Below are 14,232 nucleotides of genomic sequence, written 5' to 3'. Positions count from 1 at the left end.
TAAAAAAATTATAATTTATTACGTTTTTCTTTAACACCGTTGATTATTTTACCAATTTGCTTCTATTTTAGAAATATAAGGACTTAATTGCTTCATGTTTTAGTAGAAGGACTTGTTTGCTTTCTTATTGATAATATAAGGACTAGAAGGGCACTTTCACCCTGAAATTTTAAGCCTTTATATTTTGCTGTATATTTTAATTAAAAATAATACATTCTAGAAGGCCTTTTTTAATATACATGTATATATATTTTAAGATGAAATTGGATTGGATATATGGAATTTTAGTAATTCAAGTTTGAATAAGTTGGATTAACCATTAAATATGATTTAAATAAAATTATTTTGTCGGTATAAAAAAATAAATTTATTTGGCAAATATTTTTAATCATTTAAATATTAAAAAACAATTAGCTAAAAAAATGTTGTTGCTTAATCATGACTTTATCAGTAACTTGCAGATTTTACTTGTATTTCTCACAAATTTACATTTTAATTATTATAATTTTATTTTTATGAATTTAGTTCCCTATTTTTTAGATTTTAAAATTTAATTTTTTTTTCCTAAGTTTGTTGGTAGCTATATAATTAAAAAAATTCATGTATAGTTTTGAGATTTATCTCAAATCCTTATCATCCTATTTCCACTTAAAACTATTTAAAAGCTTTCTACTTTAAAAAAAGGGTAAACTGCACCATTAGTCACTAAATTTTGAATAAGTTTTCGTTTTAGTCATTTAACTAAAAAATTTACAATTTGGTCATTAAACTATTCGAAAGTTTTCATTTAAGTGATTGAACAATTTAAAAGTTTTTATTTAAGTCATTGAGCTATAAAGTTTTTCAGTAATCTCCAAGCGACGATTCGATGATTGGTACTGTGGAACAATACCTATCGATAAGTAAAATAGCATACCTTAAATTTAAGTTGATCTGAAGGTCAGTATCGAAAATTAGAGAAAAAAGTTGTTTAAATTTTGGTTATTAGATTTGTGACGGCTAAAGTTGTTTCTTGAAGGAAAAAAAACACTTCACTGTAAAAGAGAAGGGAAAGAGAGTTTTTAATTGGTGTAGTCAATGCGAACAAAAAAAAGCAATAAAGCATTGGTTTTAATAGCTAGTGACTTGAACGAAAACTTTTGAATAGTTCAATGACCAAATTATAATTGTTTTTAATTAAATGACCAAAACAAAAACTTATCTCTAGTTTAGTAACTAGTAATATGGTTTACCCCCTACAAAAAAACCCTTTTCAATTGTTGTTTTATATAGGTTAAAATATGTTATAAGTCCCTATACTATTCACAATTTCATAATTTAGTCATTGTACTTTTATTTCTAAAAATTTAGTCGCTCTACTTTTCAGATTTTAAAATTCAGGTTTAATGGTTAACCTTATTAAAATTATTTTGTTTAATTCGAGTTCATTACAATACCACTTTTTAGTTACATGGCTATCAAGTAAGGTTTTTTTTTTTAATTTTTAAAATGTTACACCAACAAATTTAATAAAAAAATTAACAATGTTAATAATTAGACCTAAATTTTAAAATTTGAAAAATAAAAAAAACTAATTTCATAGAATAAATATATAAAAAGAAAATTTATGAATAATACAGAAATGTATGAAATATTTTAACCTATTATATAATATATATGGATTACTAGTTTGTATCTTATTTATTAATAGCTTTTAAAATAAAATTATAAAAGTTAAGTGATCCTACCTTAATCAGGATTTCATCCTCTCGATATGGAGCAATTTTAAATTATGGGAGCCCCTTAAAGAACGCGGACTCCTTCGGAAAAAAAGAAAAGAAAAAAAACACAATGCAAAGAAGATGAAAGATGTACAAAATCTTTTATGTAGATCGGACGGCCAAAAGTCTAGACACCCTCAAGCGTGGGCGCCACTGGCGATGATTCTCCACGTGTCTGAATCTCCTTGCAGGAACACCAAATTCCATCTCTACCCACACTTACCCATCTGCTTCCCATTCTCCCAAACCAAACATGCCTCGCCCCTTTCTGGCTTCCTCTTTCCTACAACCTCCCTTCTTTCGGCTTCGACTCCAGACCTCACCTTCGGTTCCGAACCTCAATTTTGATCCTCTGGTAGTTGAAAGTTTTACACTATATCGATCACTTTATCTCTCTCTCTCTAAAAAAAAAATAACCAAAATAGTTCTCTCCATTTAATATTTTCATTCGGATTCAAACCCTAAAAAGTTTTGATGTTCTTCAAGGATCGATTATTCGAACTCCATTTTAAAGGCTTGTTCGCTTAACTGTAAGTTCACTCGTCATGTTGCTCTCCCTAGGACCCCTAATACGTTTTTAACACTGAGAGGCCGAATACATGCTAGGGCAATTACTTATATTGCCTTTTTATTTTTGATGGCAATTACATGTTTCTTTTTCGTTCTTTTGTGGCCTTGGTTAGAAATGTGAGTTTTTGGACATAGTTTTTGAGTTTTAGCGCCTGTTTGGTTGCCAAGAAAATGGAGGACGCGGGGCATTTTTTACCGAGGAATTACAAATTTTAATTTCAGGAGAAGTTGTAGCAGTTCTTTTATTTTTGCTCTTTAAAAGGTTATAAGCTTTCTTATGTAAATCTTTTCTGTTTTTATCTTTAATTTGGTTCCCTACATTTCTAAGTAGTAGTGGATTTGTGTTTGTACTTCGCTTGCAGTATTTGGTTTGGTTGCTTCTTAAGCTTATCTTTTAGCATTTGGAGTCCATTGAGCTTTACATGGTAGCTTTTGATGCTTGTTTTTCTTAGTGGAGGTAGTCTTTTCTTTTTCTGTTGATGGCTGCTATCCATTATTCCATATTTCTATTTTTTGGTCTACCAGACTGCCAGGTTCTTATATATACTTTTAATTTAGTGATTAAGGAAACTAACTTTAATTTAGCTTTACAAATTTGAAGATTGTACTGTTTCATATTGAGTAACGAGGATGCAACCTAAATTGATAAGGAATCAAGGAAAAATGGTGCCATTAACAAAAAAATAAATAAATAAATAAATAAATAAATGTTAGGTTGTGATACAGCATCTTCTCTTTTATGAAAAGTTCATATTTAACTTGTATGTCAGTAGACTTACTGTCAGCATGCTATGCACTCCTGTATAGGGGAATAGATTTTGAGAATGATCCATGGAGTAGATATTGAAAAGATGTTTGCGATCTTGAGAATGATCCATGGAATAGATTTTGAAAAGTTGCTTGAAGAAAGAAGCCTTCTTAAACCACACTACTGTGATGCACCATTCAGGGTGTATGGTATGATGCAGGAATGTTGGGTTTTTTTAAGTTTCTATGGGGACAATCCTCTTAAACAACATTAGTCTGGTGCACTATTGACTATATTGAAGTTTCATACAAGAGAATAATTTATTGCATATCTTTGTAGCATCTCATGGTTATTTTACTTCTACGGAAAGGAAAGAGATATGCACCTGGAGTTTCTTTTTGATAAGGAAATGAAAAATATGTTAATTAACTATTCTTTTTTTTTCTCCAATTTAAAAGTATTCTAACATTACTCTTTTTATCCATGCTGAACTAATATAATATTTAAAATAACAATGACTTTGATGCATGCCGCCTTTAAAATGCCAAGCATAAATGCGTTGCTCGAGAACCGATTAGTAAGTCCCGATGCTTTTCATATTGTCAATAAAAAATGGTTGTGTATGGTGTTGAAGGTGTTCATTGTTATTTTAATAATCCAAGATTAAAACATACCTACATTTATTAATGCTTAGTTTATATGATCTTAGTAAAAGTGCCTAGATTTGTTCTATCTAATATTTGCCGTCTGCAATTTGATATGTTTGTTGGATGCTCCTTTTTTGGGGGATATTTTTATACTTGTTGGTGCACCTTCCAGTCAAAATGAAGAAAAAGGTGGAATAATTTTCACCATGGGGTTGCTGGTTTAACTTTTGATTCCATGAAGAGATGATATGTTGGTTTTATGCATGCAGGATATGGTTGAGTTTCAAAACGTGGCAACTGTGGTGAATTTTAAATGTGTGGAAGAGGTTTGTTTCTATTACAATTGGATTTAAAGAAGGATTCATATTTTTGTGTCCCCTGTAATGGAACCGTGAAAAGTTTAACTTAGTTCTTGCTTCTGTAGGTAATAATTTTGTTCTCACAAAATTTTAGCTGCTGAGTATTTTCGGCTTGGATTATCTATGCCTGGCAACGAAGTTGGTGATAGTATCCATAATTTCCTTGGCCAAGAGAGCTTGTCCCTGGGCCAGCATCACTCACAGCTCATTGACATTACCTGGCCTGGCTTAAGTAACAATCAGTGGGTTGAAAGCCAGAGACAAGTTGGATCCCTTGTTTCTAGTGTGAAGAATTTGAGTGTACATCAGTTAGGTAAGGTGTCTTGTTTGTGTAGTTTCTACTAATGTTACAACAATTTAGTAATACAACTTTACTTTTCTAAAACACATATTGGTTGGCATAATTATATTTTCTTTTGGGATTAGCTGAGTTTGACAGGGGGCATACTGGTGAGACTTCAAGCCTGCAGCATGGACTGGACTTCACACAATCTGGTATGAGGTCTGAAATTGCCAGAAATCACTCGCAAAATCAATCATCAATTGCAACTGGCTATATGCAAGTGCATCAGGGTTTCCAGGCAAGGCAGAATAATACAAACTTTTTGGGAGTGGATACAGCATCTAGATGCTTGCCAGTTCTTGATTCACATATAGAAAGTGGCCCTGATCTTCATGAGAAAAATTCATTGAGGTTGGAATCTACTGCATCTCCCGTTAATTGCAACTTTCTTGGTGGGCAACCGCACGTAAATGGACAGCATCCTGGCATGATCCAGCCTTTACCGAGGCAGCAATCAGGGATGACTGGCACACAACTGCTACAGCAACATTCTATTCTTAAGCAAATGCAGGAATTTCAAAGGCAACAGTTTCCAAATCCTCAGCAGCTACAAGAAGCAAGGCAGTTGAGCTCTATGAATCAGGTTTCATCTTTTGTAAAACAGGGATCAGGCAGCCTTTCTCCAGCTACAATCAATGGTGTTCCTGTCCATGATGCTTCAAATTATTCTTTGCAACCTGAGCTTATGACACCAAATGCAAATTGGCTGCAGCATGATGCCTTTTCAGCTCTGCAGGGATCATCTGGTGGATTTATGTTTTCCCCTGTGCAAAGCCAGGTGCGTTTGATGGGTTTGGATCCTCAGCAGGATAATCAATCATTTAATGGGGTCTTTAACGGCAGTGCAAGAGGAAATCAATATCAATATTTGTCTGTCCAAATGGATAAGCCTTTATTACAGCAGGTGCCAGCTAGCAGTAATTCCTTTCCAGGTAACCAGTATGCTATGTTTTCAGACGAAGTTGGGTTGCAAGATGGAACTTTGCTTTCTAGACAGGGTGATCTGGGTAAAAGTTTATTTGGTGCTGCAGCTGTTCAAGATTTAAATAGTCTATTTCATTCAGAAAACTTGCAGCAAATGACTCTCCAGCCAAAAAGTGCATTGATGGAGTCTCATGGGAGGCAAGAAGAACATCCTGGTCCATCAGAAACATCCCTGGAAAAGTCAGCAATTCAGGCTGTGCACTCTCAGAATGTCGCTTCACTAGATCCAACTGAAGAAAAGATTTTGTTTGGTTCAGATGACAATGTGTGGGATATCTTTGGAAAGAGCACCAACACGAGCGCAGTGTTGGATGGTACAGATTCTTTTGGGGCATTTCCTTCTCTGCAAAGTGGAAGTTGGAGTGCTCTTATGCAGTCTGCTGTAGCAGAAACATCCAGCAATGATATAGGGGTACAGGAAGAGTGGAGTGGTTTAGCTTTGCAGACTAGCGAACCTCCTAGCAGAAACATGCCATCATTAATTGCCAATGATGGCAGCCAACAGCAATTGCCTGGAGTTGATAACAACTTGCAGAATGCCTCAACAGTGAACTTTAAACCTTTTCCCTTGTCTATTGATGCCAATATCAATCATGATTTTGGTAGTACTCTTGGGTTTCAGCAATCAGGTGTCCAGACTGCAAATGAACAGACTGGGAGAATGCATAATGATTCTTGTCAGAGGTTTGTTCAACATTTAACAGAAGAAAGAAGCAAATGGTTAGATCGCAGCCCTCTTGAAAAGCCTGTAGCTGAAAGTGCCTCACTCTTTGGAAATGTTGCACACTCTCCTGATGTGCACGCAAGTGCAAAGAGCATCTCAGGCCACCAAGGCATGGCCTTATTTAATCCTCATGGTCAGCCTCACAATAAGCCAAATGATTGGAACTTCATTGAGTCTGCATCACGTAGTGGTGGGGCTGTATCAAATAGTCAGGATATTGAAAGCTCATCTCAGCCTTCTCAGAGTAGTGATCACAAGGGTGGCTTGTATGAGGAGAGAGGCCTTGGTTCTGATCTTGATCATCCTCTTTCTGATGTTAATATTGGACCAGGGAATGTAGATTCTGGCTTGGGAAGCCCACAAGTGAATGAAGGTTCTGGTCTGGGTAATGTTGCTGCAGTAACAGATTCAAGAACAAGAAGGGTCATCAAGGAAAGCAGTCAGCAACTTCCAAATGGACATAATCTTAATCTCTGGAAAAATATTGATTCTAAAGTAAACTCTGGACCAAGCAGTACACCGGCAAATTATCAGCAAAATCTTGATAAGAGCCCTCTATCTTTTGATTCATCACGAAATAATTGCTTGGAGAAAGGATTGTCTGAAGCAAATATGTTGGAGAACTCTAATGTCAAAGAAACTTCAAATGACAGTTTTCACTCGAACTTATCCCAACATACCTCCACTGGTGGCATTATAGGCGATGGCTGGTTGGATGCAAATGATCCACTGGCAGGAGAACAGAAGTCATCTGTTCATGTTAGTTGTAAACCTTCTGGAGCCTACAAATTTCAGTATCATCCTATGGGGGATCTGGATGCGGAGGTTGAACCTTCTTATGGAACTAAAAATCTCACACGTATGCAAGCAATAGCCCAACATGTTTCTCAAGGATTCAAAGGTCATGACCAAGGATATTTTGTGCAGTCAAATTATACTGGACATGCTGCTGGCAAGTCTACAGAAACTGAGAAGGTTATTTTATTTTTGCTGTATATGTGAATAGCGTGAAATCCCTTAGTCTTTCTCTCTGTCCTTCCCTGCAGAAATTTACTTTATCTTTAGAATAATAAGTCTCTAGAAGACTAAACAATCTCTGTCCTCTGTGTGTTAGGGTTGTATTCCTGGCATTCAAGTAGAAGAGATGCCTTCAACTCTTGGTTCTGCACCTGACAGATCTTTTAATTTCATCCCAAACAATACAGCTTCAATTAGGTAGTTGAATAATTGTTGTTCTCAATTTATAGCTTGACTTGAATTTTTTGGTTTTCTCAATTTTAATTGTTGATGTAACTTATCTGCAAGAAACATTCATTTCAGTTTTTAAAACAATTATATTAACAACTTACGCATAATATTGATATTTGAAATATGATTTTTTATTTGGTAATGCTGGCTCTTCTATTTTCCTTATTTTTAATGTTGTGCTGATTTCCTTAATTTACCTTTTGTTGTTCTTTGAATATTCTAAAATTTGGCAGTCAAAATATGCTGGAGCTTCTTCAAAAGGTTGATCAACCTAGGGAACCTGGTACTGCAACACACTTAAGCTCTTCTGAACGCAATCAATCATCTGAAATGCCAGATGCAGAAACTTCTGATGGATCAGTAGGCCAGTTTCAGCACAATAGGCCCTCTGCTTCTCAAGGTTTTGGGTTACAGCTAGGTCCCCCATCTCAAAGGTTTACCATTCCAGACCGGTCAATTTCATCTCAAAGTTCTCCACAAAGACTTAATTCTCTAAATTCAGTTCACATCTCTTCTGAGGCAAGAAGGAAGGGTCATACCTTAGTTGGTCCAACAGCTTCTGTTCAGTTACCTCATGGAGAATCCAATGGAGATAGCAGGAATAATATTTCACAAGTCTCCGGTCATACCAACTACAGAGCCTCACAACATAATATTGCGGGCAATGTTTCTGCAGGTTTTACCTCTGATTATCCTTATTTAGAAAGTCATCTTCAATGTCAGCATGTTATTGATGTGGGTAATCAGGTAATACCAAATAAATTTGTTAATGCAGATTTTAGTGGGTTTACATGTCAGTCAAAGCAGATTGATGACTCTTCTGAGAGAGCTCAAATTAGTCAATTGGGAAGGATATCAGCACCTCGCATGCCAAAAAGTGCTACGGATGACCTTTCTTCTTCAGAGACTTCCTGGCCAAGTTATAGAACCCAAAACCATGCAAGGGTTACAGACCAGCAGTTTCCAGTGTTGGAGGCTATGCCAGCTTCCCAACCTTCAGGAGGTGCTTTTACCAAAATGCCTAATGTATGGACCAGTGTCTCAGCTGCTCAACATCTATTAGGAGCTCAGGCTTCTTGGGCCTCACAGAATTTGTTGAAGCACCAGCAGCAGTCAAATGGTAACTCAGAAACAACTCTTCCTAGGGAAAAGAAGCTAGATGATCAAATTGCCTGGGCAGGAGGGAATGGTGCAACTGAGTTCCCTGCAGGATCTGCTAAACCACAGAACTCTGTTAGAGAAGAGCAACCTGCAAAAGGCCAGCAGTTATTGCCAGAGGCTGATGCCAGCCAAAATCCTGCATGTATGCAGAGAGACATTGAAGCTTTTGGCCGTTCTTTAAGACCAAATAATACTGTACATCAGAACTATTTGTTGTTGCATCAGGTGCAGGCCATGAAAAATATAGACATTGATCCAAGTAATAGGAGTGTTAAAAGATTTAAAGGTCCAACTCCAGAGTCTGCTTTGGATGCTCAACAGAAATCTCAAGGTGCAGATCTGTTACCTTATGGATCCAATAATATGATGAGAGATGCGTTAATGATTTCTTCTATAGTTCCTTCTGGAGATTCTAAGATGCTAAACACGTCGTCGGGCGCTGGAGAATACACTGAGAGACAGTCATCTGCTAATGATACACTGGCATTTGCTCAGAATGATTCTCTGAATTTCAACAATGCTAATAATTCAGCTGGTTCTGATAGGAATGAACACCCTCAGATCAGACCCCAGATGGCTTCATCCTGGTTTGAACAGTACGGGGCATTTAAAAAGGGGCAAATGTTGCCTATTTATGATGCTCAGAAAATTGCCACAATGAAGGCTGCAGACAAAGGATTTATCGTTGGTTGGCCTTCTGATAATTTGCATGCGGAGCAGGTTAATGCTGCTGATGCTAGTCAGCTGGATGGTACCCGGCAAAATTCAAACCTCATGCCAATAGCAAGTGGACATATCTCCTGTCAGTTACTTCCTCCCGGTATTCCAAATCAGAACTTGATTGTTATGAGAGCAAAAAAGCGTAAAAGTATGACATTTGAGCTTGTATCATGGCATAGAGAAGTGACACAAGGTCGTTCAAGACCTCAGGACATCAGGTATTTGGAATAATTTTCCAATTTGCTGCAATTTTAACAGCACATGTAATATATGTGTCTCTATATGTGTGTATATACTATATCAATAACCAAAAACAGAAATATTTCCCATTAGCAATTTGCTGAAGTACAGAAATTATTGCTCTCTTCTCTCACTTTCTTTATGCTTTTCTCTTCATTGGAATTATGTTGAGGTTTTCTTTTGATCGCAGTGCGGCTGAAGCAGGATGGGCACATGCAGCAAATCGATTGATTGAGGTGTGTTTGGTGTCAAACTACCATACTTGATATTAGGTTATTCCTTATTTGAACTATGACAGTTCTCACTTAAGGACATTGATCTTGATATCACAGGCTGAAAACGAACCTGAAATGATTGAAGATTGGCCGCCTGTGCTTAGATCAAAAAGAAGGCTTATCTTGACAACACAGCTTATGCAGCAACTACTTTGTGCTCCTCCAAGAGCAGTTCTTTCTGCAGATGCTATAAAAAACTATGAGACTGTGGTCTATTTTGTTGCCAGATTAGGCTTAGGAGAAGCATGCAGCTCAGCATATATATGTGAAAGTGATAAAGCTGTTCCTTCTGAGAGTGGAAGCACGTAAGAACATGTTAATTATGTTTGAAACCCCTGAATCCTGTTTTTTACTGTCAACTGGGGATTTTTTTTTTCTACTATCGTACTGATGCGGTTTTTGTTTTTGTTTTTGTTTTTTTTTCCTGCTTTTAGCCTCCCTGAAAAGGTTAAGAAGAGAAAGCAGTCCATCTTAAAGGCTGCAGAACAGTTTGTCATCGCTGCGGAACAGTTTGTCATCACTGCAAAGAAGCTGGAAAATGATTTACAGAGGTAACCCAGATCAAGTTTTTACCAGTATGTTTTATGCATAATATCTCGTCTTCAATTTTTTTAATATACTTACAAGTAATGTATAAGTTGGAAGCAAGGTTTTGCTTTATGTCACTATTTATTAGTTACATTATATATATATTTGAAATCCTTTGTTTGCCCCATGGTGCTCCCGCTATTGGTTTTACCCTAAGCAGTTGTCATGCTGGTTGTCTTCTAATGTTCCTCATTTTGTTATGTAGTCTGGACAAGAGATCCTCAATCTTGGACTTAAGATTGGAATGCCAGGATCTAGAGAAGATCTCACTCATCAATCGTTTTGCCAAGTTCTATGGTCGGGGACAAGCTGACAGGGCCGAGACCTCATCGACCTCTGCAGCAATTGCTAGCCCTCCCAAATTCTTCATCCAGAGATATGTTTCTGCAGTACCGATGCCTAGGAATGTTCCTGATAAGGTACAATGTCTTCCACTTTGATGATTAGCTAATTGGTTTTTTCCAGTTCAAGAGTTGACTGGATACTGGCTGACTTATAGGTGAAATCTTCTGAAGATTTCTTAGCTGTAAATACAATATAATTGTTGTAAATATAGATTGGCAGCTGTAGATTATTTTTCCTTATTTATGTTCTTTATAGTCTACAAATAGGATATATATGATACTAATAGACTTTATGTGTGGCAATACAAGTCAAAAACCTTTTTGCATTCCCTCTTTATTTTGGCCCAATTGTCATCAAATCCCTCGTATGCTTTTGGTGGTCCATTTTCTTATAATTGAACCACACTAATGGAAATGTAGAAGAATGTGCATCTCTTCATTCATTTCTGTGTTGGCCATTGATGTCATATAGACCTAGCAATTCATGTTCATGTTTTTTTGTATATTTTTCCATGTTATAATCGTTTGAAGCCATTTCATATTTATATAAATTTTGATACATTAATAATTCTTATTATACATTTTGACATTTTTGTATTTGTGCTGTGTTTGTGTTCATGTTTTGTGTTTTAGTTATATATTTTTTCATGCCGTGTTCATTATTACTAAGTCCTTGTGCCTCTGTTGAGCTATATACATAAATCTTGAGAGAAAGATGAGCTGCTCCTTGATTTTTGGGTAAGAAAAATGGGGAGAAACAGAAGCTCGTTTTGATTTTTCAAGAAATAGCTGAATATTCAGGTAATGAAGTCTATTTATTATAATAAGGCCTTTGGATTCCACTCATCATAAGTGGATGGTTTTTTACTTTTTTTAACGTCTTCTCTTATCACAATTTGTTTAATGTCCACAAGTCCAATCTTTTGATCTATTATTATCACTTTTGATTCTGCTATGATAATTGAATAATTAGACAAAGGCAAAGGTGAACTCGGGATTTAGTTAGTTCATTTAATAATTATTTCTAAAAAAGTTGACTGTTCAAATTTTAGCATTTACAATTGTTATTTCATTTTCATGGCCTGAGATATTTGTGTATATGTAACATGTTTGTATATTTTGTAATATCATAATCATGTTTAGGGTATTTGTTATTTATAAAATGCTGGATCATATATATACATATATATTAATGATTTTGGGATATTCATGAGATCGTGTTTTCTAATGGTATCATGTTTTCTTATCTATATTTTTGGTCATATCATGTTTTCTTATCTTGCTGCGTCTAATATTTTCTAAAACTACTATTTCTTTTCTTATACTACTAGAGCGGAACATTCTTTCGCTCATAACGTTAAGGGTGTAGGTTTTTTTTATTTACAAATATGCTACCCGGTCGCATTCTAACATAAATGAAGGTGGCATTGGGGGAAGAATTCGAGATGCAGTACGAAATAAAAAAAGAAAGAAAGAATGGATTTAAATTAATACCAACATGTGTTATTGTATTTTCAGGTAGAGAAATCAGATTTATAATTTTGGTGTTAATATTATTGGAAAAAACAATTATGAATTTGAAAGAAATAATTTTTATGAATCATTAAATGAATATGAAAAATATTCTTATTATACCAAAAATAGATTTAAAATAATACAAATAAAAATACAATATGAACACATAATAAGTAATATTATTGCGATGAAATATAAAATAATATGAATAAATAATAAAAATATAATGCAAATATATGAATATTTTGATATTTTATATAAATATACATTGTTATTTAAGTTTTTAATTGAGTTGTATTACTTTTAATCGGGTTCTCAACTTGGTTAGGGAAACTAATATAAGTTATATTGTTTGAGGATTTTTTTAGTTTTTTTATTTATTAAAAAAAATTAATCAAAATATGCATATGTAGATATTTGAACTTGAACTTGTTGTATTAGTAAAACTTTCAATTTATCACTTATACTTCCATCGATGGCATATATTTATACTATTAATAAAATTTTTAATTAAGTTGATGCTATGAATACAATGATATTTGAACTCAGATTAATTGTATTAGTAAAACTTTAAATTTACCACTCAATCATAACTTTATTTTATTATGTTTTTTATATATTTTTATTTCGGTATGTAAAATTTATTATTTCCATCACTTGTATATATATATATTAATAATGCTGTTAATTGAGTTGGTGTCACAAATTAATTCGACACCAACTTACAATTGAAGACAACATCTTGATAAACAAATATAGTGCATTTAATTAGTATTGTTAATATGATGCATTTATGTGTTTAAATTCGTTTTACTCACAATTTAATTTAATTTTTTATTTTAATATTGTGTATATTTCATATGTTATTGATTAATTTCAAACCATATGTATTTTATTTTTAAACATACATCTGTTTCTAAATTCGTAGTTTCCATATGTGTACGCGTGTGATAAAATTTTTAATATTAATAATGTATTTAATTGAATTGGTGTTACAAGATAACTCAACATTGACGACAACACAATGTTAAAAAATTTAATCTAATTTCCTTAATTTTAATATCATACATATTTAATGTGTAAGTGTTACTAGTTAGTTTCAAGCCATATATGTAATTATTTATATTACGTTACTTTCCAACACACATTTATGTTTTATATTTGTGGTTTCTACATGCATACACGTATGATAAGATTTCTAATAAAATGTTGAACACGAGCAATGTGATTTTAGGCTTCAGAGTTTCTTCCTGCACCTAACAAGTCCCTGTTATAATGCTTGGATAAATTACACTAGTAGTTATCTAATTGTTAATATTCTTTTTGTCACTCAACTACAAAAAGTTATTAAATGGTCACCTAATTATTTAATTTATCTTTTTTGGTTATCAATTGGCTAATTGTGGTAAATTTTAAAATCGAAATAATAACTTGAACCCTCAATATTTATAAATTATGTCAATTTAATCTTGATTCTAAAAAAATTTAGCCTTCAATATTTAGCATTGTGTAATGTAATCTTTTTTACAGTTTTACCCTCAATATTTTTAATTTATTTCTTTTAACAATATATTATTATTTAAAATACATTAATTTTAAAATTTGATAATGTCTATTAATGGTTTTTTAATGAGCTTGTAATTTGCTAAATAGATAAAACTTTACCTAAGTTTATTTTAGTTATATTGACAACATTTATTGTCAATAAATTTTATGCTTTTTTTAAGCTAAATTTGATATTCAATATTTCAAAAAAAGTTGAATTTAATTATTTAAAAAGAGTTCAATTGATATTTTTTAACGAAAACATTAATTAAAATGTTAAAATTTTAAACATAACAATTCACATTTATATTTCCTATTTCCTTTTGAATTTTTATAAGCTCTATTTATTTATTTATTTATTTTAAATAATTTTATAAATTTTAAATTATTTGTTAACATAATATATAAAATAAATAGGGTAATATCTAATATAAAAATACTCATAAACTGCCACACAAATT

The 14,232-nt window shown here is 33.5% G+C and overlaps 1 protein-coding gene across 2 annotated transcripts; it reads left to right on the top strand.

Moving 5' to 3' along the window:
* Positions 1-1,765: 1,765 nt before the first annotated feature.
* On the top strand, positions 1,766-11,037 carry LOC107951236 (uncharacterized). Of its 2 annotated transcripts, none has more exons than XM_016886197.2 (11): positions 1,766-2,290; positions 3,995-4,051; positions 4,150-4,397; positions 4,511-7,110; positions 7,250-7,350; positions 7,617-8,059; positions 8,159-9,482; positions 9,695-9,740; positions 9,837-10,084; positions 10,214-10,330; positions 10,573-11,037. In XM_016886197.2, the coding sequence occupies exons 3-11, from the start codon at positions 4,208-4,210 to the stop codon at positions 10,805-10,807; spliced, it is 5,304 nt and encodes a 1,767-aa protein (XP_016741686.2). In that variant the 5' UTR covers positions 1,766-2,290; positions 3,995-4,051; positions 4,150-4,207; the 3' UTR covers positions 10,808-11,037. The 2 variants fall into 2 exon arrangements, with proteins under 2 accessions (XP_016741686.2, XP_016741687.2); XM_016886198.2 differs by having other exon boundaries at positions 1,883-2,592.
* The last annotated feature ends 3,195 nt before the right edge of the window (positions 11,038-14,232 follow it).

Source organism: Gossypium hirsutum, chromosome A12, assembly GCF_007990345.1.
Source record: "Gossypium hirsutum isolate 1008001.06 chromosome A12, Gossypium_hirsutum_v2.1, whole genome shotgun sequence".
In the NCBI taxonomy this organism is placed as follows: domain Eukaryota; kingdom Viridiplantae; phylum Streptophyta; class Magnoliopsida; order Malvales; family Malvaceae; genus Gossypium; species Gossypium hirsutum.
Note: the sequence above shows the minus strand (reverse complement) of the source record. Positions and strands in the feature narration are given on the sequence as shown.